We start from the raw sequence: 21,635 nt of genomic DNA, 5'->3' as shown, positions 1-21,635 counted from the left end.
TTAGTTGTTCTGAAATGTTTCTTACACTATTGCATACGTGCTCTTCTAGTCTTTCCTGTGGCCTCATGGGTGTGCCTAGCCTCTTCAGTGAGGAGGGTTCCTTCAAGTATCTTTTGTCCTCTCTTTAATGGTCTGGAAGTACTTTAGTTTGTGTTTGACACAGAGTTTCCCTCTGTTATTCACAAAGTATAGCCTTGAACTCCTGATTCATTTGTCTCCACCTCCCAGTGTTATTTTACTGGATTAAAAAAGGTACCACTGTTTAAAGGGCTCATATCCTTGGCTTGCCTTACTGAAATTCCTGATCCCTGGAGGACATCAAGTCCTGTTCCAATCTGTTATGGGGTGAGTTGTGTGCCTTTCCAGCTTATTATAAGGCATAAGGATCACTGCAATGGATTGTATGTAGTGGACTGTGAAAACTAACGACTTTCTCTTACTATCTGTAAGACGAAAGTCCCAGCTCTTCCAGGGAGGAACAAGGTTTGCTTCAAAGCAAATCATTCTGGAGCAGGCCCAAGCCTGACTGGGGGCAGAAGCCAGGGCAGGAAAGGGCGGTACTCACTCACCCAAGAGCTGATCCTGTCACTCAGGCCTCACAAGCCAATCAGAGTGCTCGGGACGGCCGTCCAATCGGAAGCACCTAGGGGACTGCACCTGTCACTCAGTACTCGCGGGTCGACCTTGGCCAATCACAACCTCCAGGGCGAGCCATCCAGTCGGGACCGCCTCAGGGAGCCGTTGCTGTCACTTAGGCCTTCTGAGCCAGTCAGAGTCACCCAGGCGGGCCGTCCAGCAAGACGCCTAGGGAGCTCTTCCTGCCACTCAGCCTCGCGAGGCGGACCTAGCCAATCCTGGTTTCGGGACCGGATGTCCAATCAAGAGCGCGGGCGGGCGGTGGGAGGCGGACGGTCTCCGGCCGCCATGCTGTGGGGTCTGCTCCTTGGCTGAGGGAGACGCCGCGTGTGCGCGGGTGCCGTGGCGAACTCTGCTGCCGAGCGCAGCTGCGGGGAACTGAGAAGAGCGCGGGCGAGCCGGAAGCCGGGCCATGGTGAGCGTGGGGTTGGCCGTCCCCAGACGCAGGGACGGCCGCTGTTGGGTCCTCTCCGCGGGCTGGGCCGGGCCGGGCAGACAACCGAGGCAGCAGCCAGACCCGCTGGCAGCCGGATCCCTGTCCTGTACGGTCGGTGGGGAGACCTGGATCCCCGCCCGGCCGCCCCTGGGCACTTCCGGCTTTCGGGCCTTGTCTGCGTAGAGCGCGGTGAGCGGGAGGCTCCGCCCTGCGCCTGGAAGCTTCCGTGTTGGTGACGTCACCGTCTGGTGCTGGCGCACTGGCTTCTGGGGTCTCCCTGGAAGGCGGGTCGCTGAACTAAAGGCTAGGTTCTGTGTTGTCTTCAATGTGCTGGGCTCTGCTCACTTTAGGGTCCATTTTGAGTTCATTTTGTGAAATTTGTTAATTCTGTGGACAAAGAGTTTCTTTGTAAAGGTGTTCCGCGTTCCAGAGGAAGTTCTGGAACAGACTGCTTATTGAATTTTCTTTGCAAAGGTGAGTTGAAAGCCGGGTCTGGTGGCGCAGACCTTTAGTCCCCCCACTCGGGAGGCAGAGGCAGGCGGATCTCTGTGAGATCGAGGCCAGCTTGGTCTACATAGTGAGTTCCAGGACAGCTGGGGCTACTGGGAGACCCTGTCTCAAAAAGACCAAAAGAAAGAGAAAAGAAAAAAAGGTGAGAAAATACGTTTTTGCCTAGTTCTTTTTTGCATTTTATTTTGGGGGATCTATTTGTGGATCTGCTCTTTCCCAAATACAGCAGTGTCTTGAATATTGTAGTTTGATGGGAAATGCGAAAGACGTGTTAATGTGTGTGCAGTTTATTTTTCCGTATTGTTTTCACGGTTCTGGTTTTGTGTTAATATATATTTTTTTAAGTTTAAATTTTTTTTAATGTGTATGAGTGTTTTACCTGTATGTATGCAACTGTACTATGCAATGCCAGGGGAGGCCAGAAGTGGGTGTTACAGCCTCCGGAACTGGAATTACGGAGCCGCCATGTTCTAGGAATGAAGGTCCTCTTCAGGAGCAAACAGTTCTCAACCGCTCACCCATCTCCCCAGCCGCTCTTTTATCGTTATTATTATTATTATTATTTGGTCTTTTTGAGACAGGGTCTCCCTGTAGTCCCAGCTGGCCTGGAACTCACTGTGTAGACCAGGCTGGCCTTGAATTTACAGGGATCCATCTGCCTCTGCCTCCTGAGTGCTGGGATTAAAGGCATGCATGTGTAGGTCTGTGCAGGTAATGGCAGTGATGGAGTTACAGGCTGCTGTGAATTACCTAATGTGGGTGCTGGTAATCAGATTCAGGTCCTCTGGAAAAGCAGGATGTCCTTTTAACCGTCAGCCTTTGTTTTTTGAGATAGGGTTTCTCACTGTGTAGCCCTGGCTGGGCTGGAACTAGCTATGTAGACCTGGCTGGCCTCCAACTCAGAGATATTTTCCTGCATCTGCCTCCCAAGTGCTGTCACCACACTCTGCAGATTCTGGTTCATTTAAAATTTTTTTTTTTTTACTTTATGTGTATGATTGTTTTTCTGCATGTGTGCTTGGTGCCTGTGGAAGCCAGAAGATGGCATCAGATCTCCTGGAACTGGGATTACAGATGTTTATGAGTCATGTGTGGGTGTTAGCGCCCTCTGCAAGAGCAGCAAATGCTCCTAAGTGTTGAGCCATCTCTCCAGACTCCCCCTCCCTTTTAAAAAATATTTCCATATAACCTTTAATAATCTGTTTTCTAAAATTGTTTTGGTCCCCCCCCCCCTTTTGGTCTTTGTGAGACAGGGTCTCCCTGTAGCCACAGATGGCCTGGAACTTGCTATGTAGACCAGGCTGGTCTTGAACTCCCAAGAGATCTGCCTGCCTTTGCTTCCTGAGTGCTGGGATTAAAGGCATGCAATTGTTTATATTTTTATTAATTATGTTAACTATAGTTCAAACTGAAAACTGACAGTATTGAGACTTCCTGTGTTGAGTGTGTAGTGCCAGAAACATAGACACATACATATATCCAGTTTACAGAATGAATTTAGGAGGCTGAAGCAGAGTTCAGAAGACTCAGAAATGGCCCTAGAGAAAAGCTAGTAGCATCTGTATTGAAAAAGTAAAGAGTCCAAGACCAGTGAACTGTAGGCAGGGTGCTTGGGCTGAAGCCACAGGGAAGAAGCAAGTTTGAGAGCAGAGTTTCAGAGTCCAGCTGGGAGAATGATGGCACAGCGAGGAAAACGTCTCCTTGAGGTCCTTGTCCAGACTGGCAAGCAGTAGAATGAGCAGGTAGTCAAATTAGTCACATCAGCAGTCAGGGACCAAGCCAAGCTGAAGCCACAAGGACAGTTGGGAATTCCCTTTAAGGATTTTTAATATTCCAGTGTACCCCTATATTCTCAGTTCACCCTGATAAATTTATAGAGTGGCTGATGTCCTACTCCCAGGAACAAACCCTTTATCTAAGTCTTCAGTCTGTACTGCATGGGTGGACAGATGGTGTGTGGTGTTTGTGGATCTGCCCAGGGGCTGTAGGCATTCTCTTCCCTCAAAATGGAGTCAAAAGCTGCTTGTAAAATGGAGTCTCTCAAGTCAAGGCACAGTCTGAAAACTGTTTTGCACAGTGTGGCGGTCACATGGAACAGAACACAGCCTGATCTCAGCAATTGGTATCCAAGACCTTGTAGCACTACTCCCTTTATCAAGTTACAAAGAAAGTTGTAGTTTGTATCTGTAGTTCTTTGTTACGTTTGTATTTTTCTGTAGGCTTTTCTCCTTGCTGGTCTATAAGCAGTATGTTTGTTTTCACAGCCCCTTGTGTATTCCTGATACAAAGGAAATGGATGGGCTTTTGTATATGCTGTAGTGTCTTATTAATTTCTTAGGATTTTCTTGATTTCTTGGGATTTTCTGTGGACAAAGACAGTATGTTTTCTTCTGAATCTCAGTTATTCTCTTTCCTTTTCTTGACAGTTTTTTCTTTTTTAAATATTTGTGTAATTATAAGATTTTTGTAACTTACTGATATGGGATTGCATTGATTTTTATTTTTTTTATTTATTTTTTTAATTTTTGCTTTTTGGGTGCTGTGACTTGAACCCTGGTCATGCTAATCATAAGCCCTGCTAATGAGCTTTACCTGCAGCCTGAGTTTTGAAGTTTGAATTGGTGTTGCATACCTGCCCTAATTTCCACCTGATTGTGGCATATTATATTCTTATTTGGTTTGCTGTTTTTTGTTTTTTGTTTTTTTTTTTTTTTCCGGTCATTTTGAGACAGGGTCTCCCTGTAGCCCCAGCTGTCCTGGAACTCACTATGTAGACCAGGCTGGCCTCAAAATCACAGAGATCCGCCTTCCTCTGCCTCCCGAGTGCTGGGATTAAAGGCGTGCTGAGACTCAAAATTTTTTTAAAAATTTATTTTCACGGGTGTGGTGGCGCACGCCTTTAATCCAAGCACTCGGGAGGCAGAGGCAGGTGGATCTCTGTGATTTTGAGGCCAGCCTGGTCTACGTAGTGAGTTCCAGGACAGCTGGGGCTACAGGGAGACCCTGTCTCAAAAAGACCAAAAAACAAAAAATTTTATTTTCATTTTTTGTGTATAAGTGTTTGCCTGCATGTATGTAAGTGCACTATGTCCATGCAGTGCCCATGGAGGCCAGAAGGATGCATTGGATCCCTTGGAACTGGAGTTAAGGGTGGCTTTTAGTCATGTGGGAGTTAGGAACTGTACCTGGATCCTCTGCAAGAGCAGCCAGTGCTCTTAACCACTGAGCCATCTTTCCAGCCCCTGAGACAATTTTAACCAGGATCATGTGTATGTGTGACCATGGGTTTGGCTCTATTCATTGGAGCTCATTGGGCACGCAACTCAAGACCCTCCCTCAGAATCCATCAGTAGTCAGTATTTTTTTTTTAATTTTTTATTTATTTTTATTTTATGTGTATGCGTGTATTGCCTGCATGTAGATGAGTGCACCTGTGTAGTACAATGCCTGTGGAGGTCAGAAGAGGCTATCGAATCCCCTGGAACTGGAGTTACGGACAGTTTTTAGCTGCCATGTGGGTGCTGGGATTCGAACCTGTTCTGCAAGAACAACCAATGTTCTTAACTGCTGAGCCATCTCTCCAGCTCCCACTAGTCAATATTTCAAGGAGGAGTAGGGACCCATGATTGATCGTTGATGGGCCCAGTCTTGTGTAGGCCCATTGCAGGGTAGCCACCGTTGCTGTCAGGTCGTGACGGGCATTAGCTCTGCCATGCCCAGAAGTCAGCATTTTATATTCCTTCTCCTATCTTCTGGCTCTTACATTTTCTGCCCCATCCATCTTCTGTAGTGATCCTTGAGCCTTGGAGGTGGGATAATCCATGTCTGGTTCAGTGAGCCAGATCACCGAGCCATGTGAGCCATGTCACTCAGATCAGTCAAGCATCTGCATTCACTGTCATGCGCTGTAGAGTGAGACTGCTGATAAAGGCTGGGAGCAGCATTTGTCTGTGGGTGTACACACAAATACTGAGAAGGTATCTTGGCTCTGACAATTTAGCTAAACAATAATAAGTTCACCGCAGGGCCTAAGACAGGCCCTCAGATGTTTTTTTGTTGTTTTTTTTTTACTGGGTTTGCAGTGCCAGTAAGGATTCTCTCTTTTGGAGTAGCCCTCAAAGGTAATCACAGAGCAGCTGGCATAACAGTGGTGCTACTGTTGCACAAGTGAGCATATCTTGCTTGGCAGGTTGGTGGTGTAGATTGTTGGGTTCACAGCTGGGTAAGACCTTTGATGTCTTTTCTGCCCCAGCAGCCTGCATAACAACGACCAGTACTGTGAAAGCTAACCACCAGGGAGAAAGCTTCCACCTCAGTTCTCTGCACTGCAACTCAAGTGTGTGGTGTCTTCATTCAGAAGAGCTTATCACCCAGCTGCGAAAGCTCTGGGGCTTCCCTGACTCATTGAAGGAGGCATGGCATACCTAAGGTTTGGTTTAGTGAACATTGCCTTTCAGGAGCAGCATTACCTAGACATGCAGGGTATCTCTGTCTTTTTTTTTTTTTTTTTGGTCTTTTTGAGACAGGCTGGCCTGGAACTTGTTGTGTAGACCAGGCTGGTCTTGAACTCACAGACATCTGCCTGCTTGTGCCTCATGAGTGCTGGGACTAAAGGTGTATGCCACCGAACCCCGAGTATCTCTCTTTTAACTCTTCTTATTTTTAAAATTCAAGTCCGGTGTATAATGTGCGCCTTTTAATCCAAGCACTCCTAGGAGGCAGGGAGACTCTTCTGAGCTGGAGGCCAGCCTAGTTTACAGGCCAGCTGTGACTACAGGGAGACCCTCTCTCAAAAGACCAAAAAACAACCAAAACCAAAACCAAACATTTATATATGACCTAGCTCTAACACTCCTGGCCATGTACCGGTGGATTCCATATCCTACCATAGGAACTACTTGCATAGGCATGTTCATTGCTGCTCTATTCATAATATCCAGGAAATGCAAACAGTCTAGATGTTCCTCAACCTAATAAAAATGTGATATATACATATATAATGGAATTTTATTCATCTGTAAAGAAAAATGAAATTTTGAAATTTACAAGTTAATGGATGAAGCTAGAAAAAAATAATGTGATAACTTGGCCTAACAAGATAAACACGTTTTCTGTCATGTAGATCTTAGGGTCAAACTTTAGATTTGTGTGTTTAACTTGGAGCACCTGTAGATGTCAAGTCAGGAGATTGGAAAAGGGACAGTGGACTTTAGGGATGAAGGGATTCATAATTTATAGGGTTTTTGTTTTCTTGAGATGTCTCACTCTGTAGCCCAGGCTGGCCTTGAAGTGGGAGCAGTCTTCCTGCCTCTCCTTCAGATGCTGAGATTACACGCACGTGCTCCCATACCTGCCTAGTTGTGCTGTTTTTTTAATGATCATCTAACCTACCCTTTTATAACTGATAGTTATTATGTTTTGATAAAATTCTGCAAAGCCTCGGGACCGCTGCCATTTTTACAATGATATTTTTAGTCAGCTTTTTATTTTTTATTTTATTTTTTTTATTTTATGTTGTATGTGTGTATTGCCTGCATGTAGGTAAGTGCACCTGTGTCGTGCAATGCCCGTATTGATCAGAAGAGGCTGTCAGATTCCCTGGAACTGGAGTTATGGACAGTTGTTTGTTGCCATGTGGGTGCTGGGATTCGAACCTGGGTCTTCTGCAAGAAAAACCAGTGTTCTTAATTGATGAGCCATCTCTTCAGCCCCTTTAGTCAGCTTTTTTTTAAAAAAATTTTTTTGGTCTTTTTGAGACCGGGTCTCCTTGTAGCCCCAGCTGACCTGGAACTTACTATGTAGACCAGGCTGGCCTCGAACTCACAGAGATCCACCTGCCTCTGCCTCCCAAGTGCTGGGATTAATAAAAAAATTTTTTTTAAATTATTTTATTATGTGTATGTATGTGTGCCACATGAAGGCCAGAAGAGGGTGTCAGGTCAACTGGAGCTGCAATTACAGGTGGTTGTGAACTGCGACTGCTGGGAGCTGAATTTGAGTTCTCTGAAAGAGTGGCAGGTGCTTTTAACGACTGAGCCATCTTTTCAGTATCCCCTCCCTTTTGAATAATTGAATTTTTATTTGTGTATGAGTGTGTTGCCTGTATATATGTGAATGAACCTGTGTCGTGCAGTGCCATGGAGGTCAGAAGAGGGTGTTGGATTCCCCTGGAACTGGAGTTAAGGATGGTTTGTAGCCGCCATGTGGGTGCTGGGAATTGAACCCGGGTTCTCTGCAAGAGCAGTCAGTGCTCTTAACCGCTGAGCCATCTCTCCAGCCCAAATAATTGAATTTTTAAATTTTTCTTCAATTTTTATAATGTTTCTGTTATTGTATGTATATGTATTTGTATGGATATGAATGTGTGTGGGCAGATTCATGCCATGGTGCCCTTATATACGTCAGAGGACTTAGAGGAGTCAGTTCTCATTCCACCATTAGGGGCCTGGATATTGTCAGGTTTGGTGGGAGGGGTCTTTTCACTGAGCAGGCCCATATAATTAACCTATAAAGTAACCCGTTTCTTACGGCATTTTCATACATTGTTTTATTTGTTCCACGCCCACCTGGTTCTCTTCCCCATCTCACTGCCCCCTCTTCCCCATCTCACTGCCCCCTCTTCTCCATCTCACTGCCCCCTCTTCCCCATCTCACTGCCCCCTCTTCTCCATCTCACTGCTCCCTCTTCCCCATCTCACTGCCTCTTCTCTCTGCCCCATCTTACCTTTTCTTGCTGTGTTTTTCCCCTATTGATATGATCATGTGACTTTGTGATTTAACTTGATATGTTGTATTACATTGATTTTTAATTTTTTTCTTTTGGGTTATGGGGATTGAACCAAGGCTCTTTTTAATTTTTTATTGAATTTTTGTGTATTTCATACATAAAATCATCTTTATACCCCCTTCTCCTTTGGCACACTCCCGTTAGCACCCCCACTGGAGTTCATATACTCTTGTCATTTGTATTAAAGGCCTATTATGTAAAGATAGTATTCTGAGATGTTGCTCAGTGCATTTTCATCCACCAGGGTTTAGTCAGCCTATCTAGAGTTTCTCCCTTCAAGAAGATCAGCTCTTTCTCACCCAGCAGCAGTCGGCTACCAATAATTCTTCAACTAAGATTGGGGCTTGCTGTTCATTTCCACAGTTCTGTACTGGGTTTTTGTCTGCCTAAGTTTGCATGGGTCTTGTGCATGTTGACACCATTGCTGTAGGTTTGTATAAGGGTCCCAGGTGCCTGTAGGACCTTTTCCGTACAGTCATGTACTTCCTCCTGGCTCTTAGAATCTTTCCCCATCCTCTTAATGGTCCCTGAGCCCTGGGTGGGTTGACCTTAATATAGGAATCCTGTCCTAAGGACCCACATTCTGTTGACTCTTATTCTCTGTGTTTTGGCCATTTTTGGCCTTTTGTGTTCTGGCCCTCTGTTGCATGAGAGAGCTTCATTGATGAGAATTGAAAGATGCATTAGCGATATGTGGTGACTGGAATACTTGTCTGCAAATTTAAGGATCCATATTTTCCACATAGTAAGAAATCACATTTGTCTAGGGATATGAGGGCCTGAACGAAGGCTTTTGTATGTGCTAAGCTTATGCTGTAGTACTGTCACCCACAGCATGTGGATTGTTTTTTTTTTTTTTCTTAACTATTTATTTTATGTGTATAAGTGTTTCGCCTGAGGCCAGAAGAGGGCGTTGGATCCCTCTGGAACTGGGGATCTGTCTGTAAGAACTGGAACTGTCTATAAGACAGTTGTTAGCTGCCGTGTAGGTACTGGGAACTGAACCCAGGTCCTCTGCAAGTGCTCTTAACTACTGAACCATTTCTCCAGCCCCCACCAGGGTGTGTTTTGAACTTTGAGACAAGGTCTTATTCTGTGCCCTGGGATGGACTGGAGCTCTTGGCATTCCTACTGCCTCAGACTCCTGAATTCTTAAGTCAAAATTGTGCACCACCATGCGTAGCTTGTGTGTTATTTTAAAAAATATTTGGCTGTACTTGGTTGCACAGGCTTTTAATCCCAGCACTCAGGAGGCAAAGGCAGGTGGATTTCTGAGATGAGGCCAGCCTGGACTATATAGTGAGTTCCAGGCCATCTGGGGCTATAGGGAGACACCCTGTCTCAACCCTCTACTCGCCAGAAAATACATTTGAAGATTTTGTTTGCTAGTGATTGTGTGCCTAACTTGTTTTTGTGGTAGAATATTGACCTGATAATTTAAATTATGAAGTGTGTGTTTTCCTGAAACATACTATACGAGATTGGTGTGTATTCTTAACTGCTTGGAAAAACTTACTAGTGAGGTCATCTGTGCTTTCTCTATCCTTTTTTTTCCTTCAGACATTTCCTGTCTTATTTAAGCAAGTCCCAGGCACAGTATCCTATGCAGGGGCAGAGGAAATTCTTTTTTATTTGTTTATGAGTGTATTGCCTGCATGTATGTAAGTGCACCCATGTCATGCAGTGCCCATGGAGGACAGAAGAGGCCATCGGATCCCCCGGAACTGGAGTTACAGATAGTCGTTAGCTGCCATGGGTGCTGGAATTCGAACCTGGGTCTTCTGCAAGAACAGCCAGTGTTCTTAACCGCTGAGCCATCTCTCTAGCCCCTATTTCTTGATTTTTATTATTAAGTATATATACTTGATTTTTTTTTTTTTCTGGAGCTGAGGACCGAACCCAGGGCCTTGCGCTTCCTAGGCAGGTGCTCTACCACTGAGCTAAATCCCCAACCCCAAATATTTATTTTTATGTGTATGCGTGTATTGCTTGCATGTATGTAAGTATACCCATGTTGCGCATGATTCTCCTGGAACTGGAGTTACAGTCAGTTGTTAGCCACCATGTGGGTGCTGGGAATCAAACCCCGGTCCTCTGCAAGAGCAGCCATTGCTCTAACTGCTGAGCCATCTCTCCAGACCCAATTTATATTACTATGTTACTGGTTTTTGTTTTATTGATACTTTGCAATCATAAATAATACCCTGAGCTATGTGGCAAGAGTATAGTTAGAGAGTAGAAAACAGATAGTCACTGGCCTCCAGCGGAGCTCAGAGAAAGAGATGTTCCCAGTGATGCAAATGAAGGCCAGGGAAGTGCTGAGAACAGTAAAAATTCAGAGCTGACCAACTCAGAACCTCAAATTGGAAACTTTTACCTTGCATGGCCTCTTTCCAGCTTGGGCTTGAGCCCTAGGAAGCAGCCTCAGGTAGGACCTGTCCTCTGAGCCCAGGGGCTTCAGCAGAGCTTGAGTCATGGCTCTTAGGTCAGGATTTGGCCAGCAGTGTGATACAGACGGTTACATATGGAAGTATCAGTAGATGAGAAACTGTAGATTCCTATTGAGAGGAGACAGAAAGTTCCAGTAGCCCAGGACATATTTAGTCTCAGAGATCAGTCCAGTATGAGTGTGAGCCGGTGGGTGGAGACAGACCTGGAGGTTGTGTGGGTGGAAAGTCAGGGAACACATTCAGTGTGGGTCCAGGTCCCGGATATTGCTATTTTGCTGGGTGATGGCTAATCTTGATTGGATCTGTAATCAATTAAGAGACGTGTCTTTGGGCAGGTCTGCCAGGTGATTTCAGGAAGGACTAACTGAGGAGAGAAGACTCTTCCCCCAGCGTGGGTGGTGCTTTCAGAAGTGGCCGGCATAGAAAGAAGACAAAGGCAGAAGCAGTGCTGCCTCCCTGCCCGCCTTCACTTCTTGAGGGTGAGTCCCTGTCCCATTGCTGCCGCAGCCGCTACCACCGCCGCTGCCACCACCGCCGTCCTTCAGCCGTCCTTCACTGACGTCGGAACTCAGCTTCTTGGGCCTCCAGTGTGGACTGAACATCAGAGGCTGTCGGTGAATCTTCCAGGCCTTCTCCACCCGATTGAGAGCTGAGTCTCCAGCCTTGTGGACTGAGCAACTACCAGGTCATCAGCCTCTCCAGCATGGAGACAGCCATTGTTGGACTATCTAGGCCGGACCAGGTAATGGCTTAATAAATAATAAATAATCTAATAAATTCCCTTGTAATATATGTTTATCCTGTCAGTTCATTTCTCTAGAAGACCACCTGTGTCCCGTTTTTCTTTTGAGTATACTTTAAGCATTTTAAAATCACCATTCTCTTAGTCTCTGCTTCTTAACCACTGTAAAAGGACATTTTCTGTTTTCTTCACCATTGAAGACATAAAATAGTGACTTGGGGCTAGAGAGATGGCTCAGCAGTTAAGAGCACTGACTGCTCTTACAGAGGACCTGGGTTCGATTCCTAGCACCCACATGGTGGCTACGAACCGTCCTTAACTCCAGTTCCAGGGGAATCCGAAGCCCTCTTCTGACCTCCATGGCACTGCACAACACGGGTGCACTCACATACATGCAGCCAACACACTCACACACATAAAATAAAAATAATAAAATTTTTAAAAATAGTGACTCAGTAATGTGCTTTAGTTAGTAACAATAAGTAATGTTATATATAGAGAGTCCTGCCAGAGGTGCCACATGTTGCCAGAGAAATTGAGGTCCCCTGTTGGATTTCTTAGTCACGTTAATAGAAGAATTTAAGAATGAACTCAAAAAGAAGCTTGAGGAAGATTTTGTTCGAGCTTTTAAGGGGGAAAAAAAAAAAAACCTCAGCAGGAAAGCTGTAAATCTTGGCATCTGTCTAGAGAGTAGACATGGAGAAGAGAAAGGAAAAGCCATGCCATTAAACTGCTTGCCCGTTTCTATCTCCTCCCCTAAAGAGATAAGCATAACTGCTATTTAAGGATTTGTGGCAATGATTTATCTGCTCACTGAGCTGAGTGGGGTTGTTTGGTGTGGCGGTTGTGGTACTCCTCCAGTGTGGGTGACTTCAAATGTTGGCTTACATTTTACAGCCAGGGTTCTTTGAAAGCAAAGTGAGGGAGGAGTAAGGGTAAGAGACAAGTAAAAGTGAAGTTGGAACTCTTTGAACAGGGGAAAGATTGCATCTTGCTGGGAGCAGGGATGATTTTATAGAAAAGCATAACATAAGACCTAGGCAGAGAACCAGAAGTCAGATACAAAGGCTATTTAAAAATATTTGAATTGTGGGGCGTGGTGGTGCACGCCTTTAGTCCCAGCACTCACTATGAGTGAGTCCCAGAACTCAGTATGTAGACCAGGCTGGCCTTGAACTCACAGAGATCTGCCTGCCTCTGCCTCCCGAGTGCTGGGATTAAAGGCGAGTGCCACCACACCTGGCTAAAAATGTTTTTTTATTATTTTTAGTATATGAGTGTATTGCCTGCATGTAACTGCATTTGTGTCATAAAATGCCTACAGAGGTCAGAAGAGGTTGTTGAATTCTCTGGAACTGGACAGACAGTTGTTAACTGCCATATGGGTGCTGGGAACTGAACTTGGGTCCTGCAAGAGCAGCCAGTACTCTTAACTGCTGAGCCATCTCGAGGGCCCTCCCCCCATTTAAATTTTTTTTTATTTGTGCGTATCTGTGTATGTCTGAGTGTGTATATACCATGTGTGTTCAGGTACCTGTGGAGGGCAGAAGAGGGTGTTGCATCTCCTGGAAATGGAGTTACAACCTGTTGTGATACGGGTGTGGGGAACTGGACCTGGGCCCTTTGGAGGGGAGCAGCAAGGGCTCTTAATGCTGAGCTATCTCTGTAGTCCCTGTTTGAATCTCCTGGTGTGCTCAGAAGTCATCTATTCATTGAGCTTTCTTGGGATTTTTTTCTTTGGTGTCCAAGGCTGACTTGAGTGATGAACCTTGAGTCCAAGGCTGGGGAAATGACTCAGCGGTTAAGGGCACTGACTGCTTTTCCAGAAGACCTGGGTTTGGTTCCCAGAATCTACATGACGGATAATAGCCATCTTTGACTTCAGTTCAAGGGAATTTGGAAGTGATTAGTAGTCTTCAGAAGGAAAATAAGACTCCAGAAAAGTGCCACAGTGTTCGTATGACTCGTTTATTCAGAGTGATTTGCTCTTACCACTTAGGTCTGTGCACTGTCTCACAGAAGTTACTCCTTCAGACCAGCAAAGCTGTGTCATGGATTAATGTGCAGAAACCACAGAATTATGTGAACATACTATCAAATGAAAACATTTGTAACCCTGCCATTTTCACTTGTTCTTTATACACAAATATGGGATGTTTTAGGATTTGGTGAACTTTGAGGATCTAGCTGTGAACTTCACCCAGGAAGAGTGGGATTTGCTGGATCCTTCTCAGAAGACTCTCTACGGAGATGTGATGCTGGAAACCTGCAGGAATCTCACTGCTGTAGGTAAGAATATCATCTCACCTTCACTTAGTAAATTAGGGAACATGTTTCTTGGTTATTGATGGTCTCTGTGATTATGTGTTGAATACATAAGGCATAACTGCAGTGCAATGAGGCTATACACTTAACTTTTCAGTAATTTCTAATTTAACAAAATTTCTGGGACTACATTTTAGGATACGAATGGGAAGAGGATGAGCCTATTGAAGACCATTGGGAAGATCCTGAAATAAATCTAAGGTAATTCGCATGTACAAGTGGAAGAAATATCCCTTGAAGAAATTTTAATGTACCATAAAAGTTTAAGAGAGGCTGTCAAAACAAATAAGCACAACTTTGCATTTATTCATCAGTAGAAACTTTTCACCAAAATATCCTTCCATGTAAGTTTCAGTTTTTGTGTAGCCTTTCATTTGGAACCAGTTCTAGGACTCTGTATTAGCGAATGGCAGTGCTTTGATCTGAGTTCTGTGAGAGCCATATTGTAGAGCATCAATCCATTGAGTTTCAGACTTTCTGCAGAAGGCATACACTTTGCTTGGTTTTGGTAGCAGGTTGTACAAGATGTTCTATTGAGCAAACATTAGTAAAACAAATATTGCTTATCAGTTTTTACATAGCTACATTTCACAGATACTTTATGATAGTGAAGAAGGTAGTTATGTTGAGCAACCTTATCCCACATAGCCGATCTCAATATGAACAGCAGTGTGTGTGGAGAAATTTTCATGTGCCATTCATCTTTTAATAGGCATGTCATATCTGACTCTGAATATGTACCAGAGGAGCAGGAGGAATATGAAGAAAATAAGCCATATGAAGACTCTAATTTTCTAACAAATATTGAAGGCTATGTGGACACTAACACTGTGAATGGACCTGCTGTATGTGAGGTATGTTTAAAATCCTTTGGACTGTATCACCTAACTTACAATGGACAACACAACTATGATTACAAGCAGTGTGGAGGAAGTCAAACTGTAGAAAAAGAGGAAGGTAATCAGTGTGATGAAGCTCTGAGTTCTTCCAGTTCACATCAAAAACATGAGAAAAGTCACACAAGAGAAAAGCCCTATGAGTGTCAACAGTGTGGGAAAGCCTTTAGATACCCCAGTGCCCTTCAGTTACATGAAAGAATTCATACCGGAGAAAAGCCCTTTGTGTGTAAAGATTGCGGTAAAGCCTTTAGAGGGCTCAGTGCCCTTCATTTACATGAAAGAATTCATACTGGAGAAAAACCCTATGAGTGTAAACAATGTAATAGAGCCTTTACATATCTTAGTGCCCTTCAATTACATGAAAGAATTCATACTGGAGAAAAACCCTGTGAATGCAAAGAATGTGGCAAAACCTTTAGAAATCGCAGGGCACTTACATTACATGAAAGAGTTCATACTGGAGAAAAACCCTTTGAATGTAAACAATGTGGTAAATTCTTTAGACGTGTCAGGACCCTTAAATTACATAAAAGAATTCATACTGGAGAAAAACCCTATGAATGTAAAGAATGTGGCAAAACTTTTAGATGGCTTACTTCTCTGCGATTACATGAAAAAATTCATACTGGAGAAAAACCCTACGAATGTCAACACTGTGGTAAAGCCTTCAGATGTCAGGCTTCCTATTATAGACATAAAATAATTCATGGCGGAGAAACATTGTATGACTGTAAACAGTGTGGTAAGTCCTTCATTTACCCCTCTTCACTTCAAGTGCATGAAAGAACGCACACTGGCGAAAAACCCTTTGAATGTAAACTATGTGGTAAAGCCTTTAGATGTCAGTCATCCCTACGATTACACGAAAGAACTCATACAGGAGAAAAACCCTATAAATGTAAACACTGTGATAAAGCCTTTTCAAGTTACAATTATCTTCGATTTCATGAAAGAAACCATACTGGAGAGAAACCCTATGAATGTAAAGATTGTGGTAAGACATTTACACATCGCTCCTATCTTCGATCACATGAAAGAAGACATACTGGGGAGAAGCCTTATCAGTGTGTGCAGTGTGGTAAATCCTTCAGCAGTCACAGTTCCTTTAAGAGACATCAGTCTGTTCATGCTGTGGAAAACCCCTATGAATGTCAAGACTATCTACTTCCTTTATCCCCGTTTCCTTCAGATGCATGAAAGAACTTACGCTGGCAACAACCCAATGAATGTGAACAGTGTAAAACTATTGCCAGTCACATAAAACACAAGAATTCAAGATGATGACAGATTTTTCTATGTAAACAACGTGTTAGAGCCTTCAGGGGTCATAGTTCCTTGCAAATGCATGAAGGAATTCTACTTGGCATAAATTCATATGATTGTTGTAAGCAATGTTGTAAGTCTGTCACCTGTTGCACTTCCTTTCAGAGAGATAAGGTAATTGATTCTGGGGAAATGCCCATGCCTGTGAAGGTAGAAAATATGGCTGATCTTTCGTTTATCCCTATTTGCCTTAAAAACATGAAAGAACTCATAGTGGTGAAAAAAACATGAATGTAAACAATAGAGTAAAGCCTTCAGGTGTCACAGGTCCCTTTAGTAACGAAAGAATTCATACTGGAGAAAAAACCCGATGTGAACGTAAGCAGTTTTTGAAAGCTTTTAGATGTTGTTGCTCCCTTAGGCTCCCTGAATAATCCCATACTGGAACCAATCCTGTGCATAGAGACAAAGCTGTGAGGCTTGCAGAGATCACAGTTCTTTCACAGACATACAATAATTGATGGTGTGGTAAGCCTTGTAAGTGTAAAGAATGTGGCAAGTTAATGGATGCAGAGAGATGGACAGATATTTTCTTCAGTAGAGTAGCTGCCCAAAAGTTGCCCATGTTCCTGTAAATAACTCCTATTAAACTCAGTAGTTCTCCAAGCTACACTGGGTGGAATCATTTTTTGTTCCTGTCACTGGTACCCTATCTGGGATGAATATACCTTTCTGTGTCTTCAGAAAAAGTTCACACTATAAGGACTTTTAAAGTTGGACTATGTTTTACATTAACACGAGACTTCAGGAACAAGGGGGGAAGCTACATCTTAAAGTGTTGTGTTTCTGTGTCAAGTTGACAGGGTCTGGAATTATGGTTAGTTTTAGTTGTTAGCTTGATAAAATCTGGAGATTTGTCTCAAATGACAAATGTCTGGATTAGACTTGGCGCCTGCCTGTGGGGCGTTTTCTTACTTGGGTTATGTGAGGTAGGAAGACCCATCCTGAATGCAGACAGGACCATTTTATAGCCAGGCCCTGAACCGAATGAAAAAGGAGGAGCTGAACACAGGCATTCTCTCCTGTCTGCTTCATGATGTGGAGACAGTGTGACTAGCTTTCTCAAGTTCCAGCCATTGTGACTTCCTCACAGTAATGGGGTGTAACTTGGAACTGTAAACTAAAATAAACCTTTTCTCCCCTAAATTGTTTTTGTCAGGGTATTTTATCATAGCAACAGAAATGAAACTAAGACAGTACGTGATCATGGTGCACAGCAGAGCCAGAGATGAATTTGGTAGGAGCACTTCCTTGCCTTGTCTCGGATGGGTGTGCTAAGACATTCCACAGAAGCTAAGATTTCTCAGGATGGAGCTTCCATGGTGGTAAACCCAACATGGCTGTCCTTTCCAGTGTGGCATCCCCGCTGTGCAACCTCCTTGTAACATGGCACACTCCATGATGAATGAGGTATGGGGGACATCTTACCCTCCACCATGTGACTGACAAGCCAGAATAGCTACAGCCCCTGAAAGTAGCGTATGTGGGACAGAATTGTTCAGTAGACTGTGGCATCTGATGCATGCCCCTTGTTCCAGGTAACGAGACATGTAACTGAGGCTGAACTGTCTGCGCATCATGAATTTACCCACATAACACAGGAATTACACAAGTAAAAGACATGCAAAAGCTCTTCTCTACTTTAGCCTTTGAATTGGCAGGGGAAATGGAGGGAAAAAAGGGAGAGAAAGATGGAAGAGATGACTTCCATTTCTTAAAGCCGAGGGTAACCTAAGGGCGAGAGATCACAAATCAAGTCTATGCTAAATTGCTGCTCCTGGGATCCAAAACCTGGAACCCATGGAAAGAATTGAAGAGCTAGGAAAGAGTGAGGTTAAAGTGGTAGACGCTTCCTCTCAGGTCTGACCTGGAATACAGAGGAAGTGAAGGTCCGATCAATACGGCATGTCTGATAGGTCACCACAGGAAACTGACAATCAGATATCCCGCCTTTGGGAGGTTTGAAGCTTGAGCAAATGTTTATGGAAGATAATCAATGACAGAGCAGTACAGCTGAATGAATCTAAGCTTTTCCTAGAGGTAAGCAGTTATTCCTCCAGGGTAAGGTGTATGCTCTCCTGCAAGAAAGTATACTGTGAATGTAATTGTTAGAGCCCATCCCAGGGACCTCTCAGCCGCCAAGGGCATCTAATGAAGAGGCAGCACTGTGCTGCAGCTTGGGCCCAGAGACTATCAGACCCAGGGAGCCTGTGGGGTTACAGCAGGTGAGAGCCTCTCTGAGCTGCTTCTTGACCCTACACCAATTTCAGAGTAAGAAGCAGCCCCTTCCTTCACCAAACCTGCTAGGGTGAGGGATATGTGACAGGCCTGTGGCAGCAGTCTGGATGAGGATACAGGATGGCTCATGAATGACTGGCAAATGTAGGACTGGCTAAGGTAGTAGTAGTACCTCCCATCTATGCCACCGCATAGATGGTCTGAAACTCCAGTGTGTAGCCCAGGATGACATTGAACCTGTGATCCACTTGCCTCCATATCCTAACAACTGGGATTACAGGAATGAACCACCACATTCAGTTTCATGTGGTTCTGGGGATAACGGGCTTTTTGCATACTAAGGCAAGCATTCTACCAATTTAGCTATGCCGCCAGCTCAACAGTGATCTTTTTAGGAAACAATTGGCAAAAATGATGCAGTCTTTTCTTACTGTCTTGTACTTTGTTAATGTTTTATTTATTGTCCCTTTAGTTTCAGACAGTTTGACAGGCTTGGCGTGGGCTGTGAGCCTTTGGTGAATCTGCCCACTCTCCCAAAAGGTTTGAAAAGGGTTAATTTCTTAGATGATATAATGCTAACTTTGGAGTGTTCCACAGATTTAGGAAAGCATTTGAATGAGCTTAAAGAGTGAAGATTGGAACACAGTTTACAGAGTGCAAGGTCCAGAGACACTTGTGAAGGTCTTGAGAAAATCCTCAACACCTGGGGTAGACAGACAGCTCAGTTGTTAGGATTACATAGTACTCTTGTAGAGCACCATAGGTCTATTCACAGCACCTGTGTTGAATGGCTGACAAGTGGTTATAACTCCAGATCCAAGGCTTTTAGTTCCTCTTCTGGCCTTTGCAGGCACCTTTACTTATGTGCACATAACCACTCACAAACATGCATGGTGTACATATAATTTTTCAAAAAGTCCTCAACCACCTGTACCTGTACATATTAAAACAGTGGTTGAAAAGTTTGAGGGCAGCCTGAGTGTATGATGCTCTCAGAAGATAGTTATTTTGGTGAAAATGCAGTGGGCTGCCTCTCTAGGAGTTGCTTGCCTTGGAGCCCCCCCCCCCCCCCCAGGTCCTGCAAACGGTACAGGCTATTGTTGCCATTGCTGTTAGTTGCTCCCCGGAATCAGATAGTAAGACTGATGACCGCATACTTGGTTGTTGGACATGGAGAAATCAAGCTGAGACTGAGCTGGAAGCGTCTCGCTGGCGAGCTTCCAGTGCCTGTCGGTTCTGTGCAGGATGTAGTGTAGAATTGTTCTCAACAGTGCTGCTCCGCTCTGGACCTCGCATGCTGGACTGCCAGATGTCAAATCTCTTTTGCAGTAGACAGCAGTTGCTGCTAAGACCAAGGTGCAGAGAGCAAGTGGCTGTTGCATACTGACCCCTAAGTAGGGCATCTCTCTCACCCCCTCTGAGGCTCAAGGCACAGTGTGGTAGAAGGGGTAGACATGATGTAAATGCTGGAGGAAGGGAGAGTACAACGTTCATTTTCTTGCAATCCCAGCACCTTCGATTGTCCCCAGGAGACCTGTGCAAAATTGAGCACATTCAAGTTTCATGGGGAGGGAGGGTCATGAAGCTCCCCCCCTTGACTTATAGGCTGTTAATAGTCACTTGGAAGGGTGGTTAGCCAGAGCTACACCCTTTTTTAAAGCTTCTCCATTTTGGTTGAGCTGTGACAATTCCCATAACTATAGTACTTTGGTTCCTAGATGTAAAGTATCTTATTTCTCTAGATTCTTACCTTCCCTGTTGGGTGTACCCCAAGTAATGACCATCCAGGAAAAATGTTTATAAATCACCTAACATCATTAACTGACCACTCACTGGTTCCCCTGAGCAGTGGTCAACTGTGGGCCAGGAAAGGAAAGTTCTCATCCTCTTTTTCTTGCCCCTCCTTCTGCTCTGCAGTGACTCCGGCTTGTGTGTAGGTGGCCTTCTCTGGTTCTTAGAGTGACTGACCCCCTTGCAGATTTCCCCAAACGAAAGCCTGCACTGTCCATCTTCCTTCGTGCTGAACTTTGATGTGATGTGTGGGCTATCCCATGGGGTTCTCTGCGCCTTCCTTTCCCCTGTTTCCCCTCCTTGGACCCCTTTTCCCTTGAGTGACTCTAGTGAGACCATCTCCATTGTGCTGGCTGCACCCACCACCAGCTGATTCAACCTTGGGTAAGTTTTGAGGGTTTTTTTCTCCTTTCTGTACCAAACTGTTGGTCTCCTGGAGGAGCAATGGAGACATCTCTTTCCTCCTTTACTGAGCAGACCTATCGGTCTGGGAATGTCTTTCTTTTGGTCTGTTTTCTGTTAGGAAAAAAAAAAAAAAAAAAAAATCTTCCTTTCTCACTCTGGCCACCATGGGCGCCACCATGGGCTGGAAGTCCTCTAACATCTTAGAGCCAGCCCCTTTTGGCAAGCCTCCTCAAAATCTTTCTACTTAAATGTGGCCTGGCTGCTGGACCCCTTGACGGGGGCTGCCACTGGACAGATGGCGACACATTGAGCTCCCATATTCAAAAGGACCTTGCGTTTGCTAGCCCTCCATGGCCATGGGCTATAATGTGAGGTTTCCAGCTTTGTCTCTGCTTCTACCCTTCTCTGCTCATCCTGCTCTGCATTTCAGGTTCTCCAGAAAAATCCTCCATTCTCTTACATCTAAACCACTTCCTAGTTTGGGGATAATGTTCTTTCTTTTGCTACAAAATATAAATATATATGCCTACTGTGTTTTTCCAAACTCATTATAAAGGAACTTGCTCCCTGACCAAACTTCTCGCCCTAATCAGATAACCACAGGGTCTCTTTCTTTGTATGTCTCCTCCCACTCTGATACAAGTGGTGACTCCTGGCTGCTACCCACCTCTGCTCTGAGAACGGCTGACAAATCTTCCTACCCACCCCCTTACCCCACTGTGGGCACTGTCACTCAAGTACCATTCTCCTCCAGGCTGGCACTAGCTAGCCCTGCCTCCAAGGATCTCCAAGTGAGAACTTCACCATGCCCCTACCATCAGTTTCTCAACCAGACTTCTAGATTAATGCTTGTACAAAATTCTCAGTCCAAAATGGTATACCTGTCTCCGCCTACTCACTTTAATTACTCCCTTACAACCTTTCCTTAGAGCCCACTCCCACCTGATTAATCTGAGTTACATTAAAAAGAAGTTAATCTGTGGACTTGGAAACAGCTTTTCTAGCCTGCGGGGTTACCTCTTTCTAACCTTACCCTTGCTTTACTCCCCAGCACCACAGTTTTCAGTCAGTTGGCAAACTATGAGGTACCCCC

General features: G+C 44.6%; 1 protein-coding gene across 1 annotated transcript; it reads left to right on the top strand.

Moving 5' to 3' along the window:
- The first annotated feature begins 896 nt into the window (after positions 1 to 896).
- LOC115068677 (zinc finger protein 709-like) lies at positions 897 to 20,702 on the top strand. The gene is made up of 5 exons (XM_029559337.1): positions 897 to 1,051; positions 11,155 to 11,561; positions 13,724 to 13,850; positions 14,024 to 14,087; positions 14,599 to 20,702. Exons 2-5 carry the CDS (start codon positions 11,523 to 11,525, stop codon positions 15,980 to 15,982), a joined length of 1,614 nt encoding a protein of 537 aa, XP_029415197.1. The 5' UTR covers positions 897 to 1,051; positions 11,155 to 11,522; the 3' UTR covers positions 15,983 to 20,702.
- The last annotated feature ends 933 nt before the right edge of the window (positions 20,703 to 21,635 follow it).

This window comes from Nannospalax galili, unplaced genomic scaffold (assembly GCF_000622305.1).
Source record: "Nannospalax galili isolate Female #2095 unplaced genomic scaffold, S.galili_v1.0 scaffold529, whole genome shotgun sequence".
In the NCBI taxonomy this organism is placed as follows: Eukaryota; Metazoa; Chordata; class Mammalia; order Rodentia; family Spalacidae; genus Nannospalax; species Nannospalax galili.
Note: the sequence above shows the minus strand (reverse complement) of the source record. Positions and strands in the feature narration are given on the sequence as shown.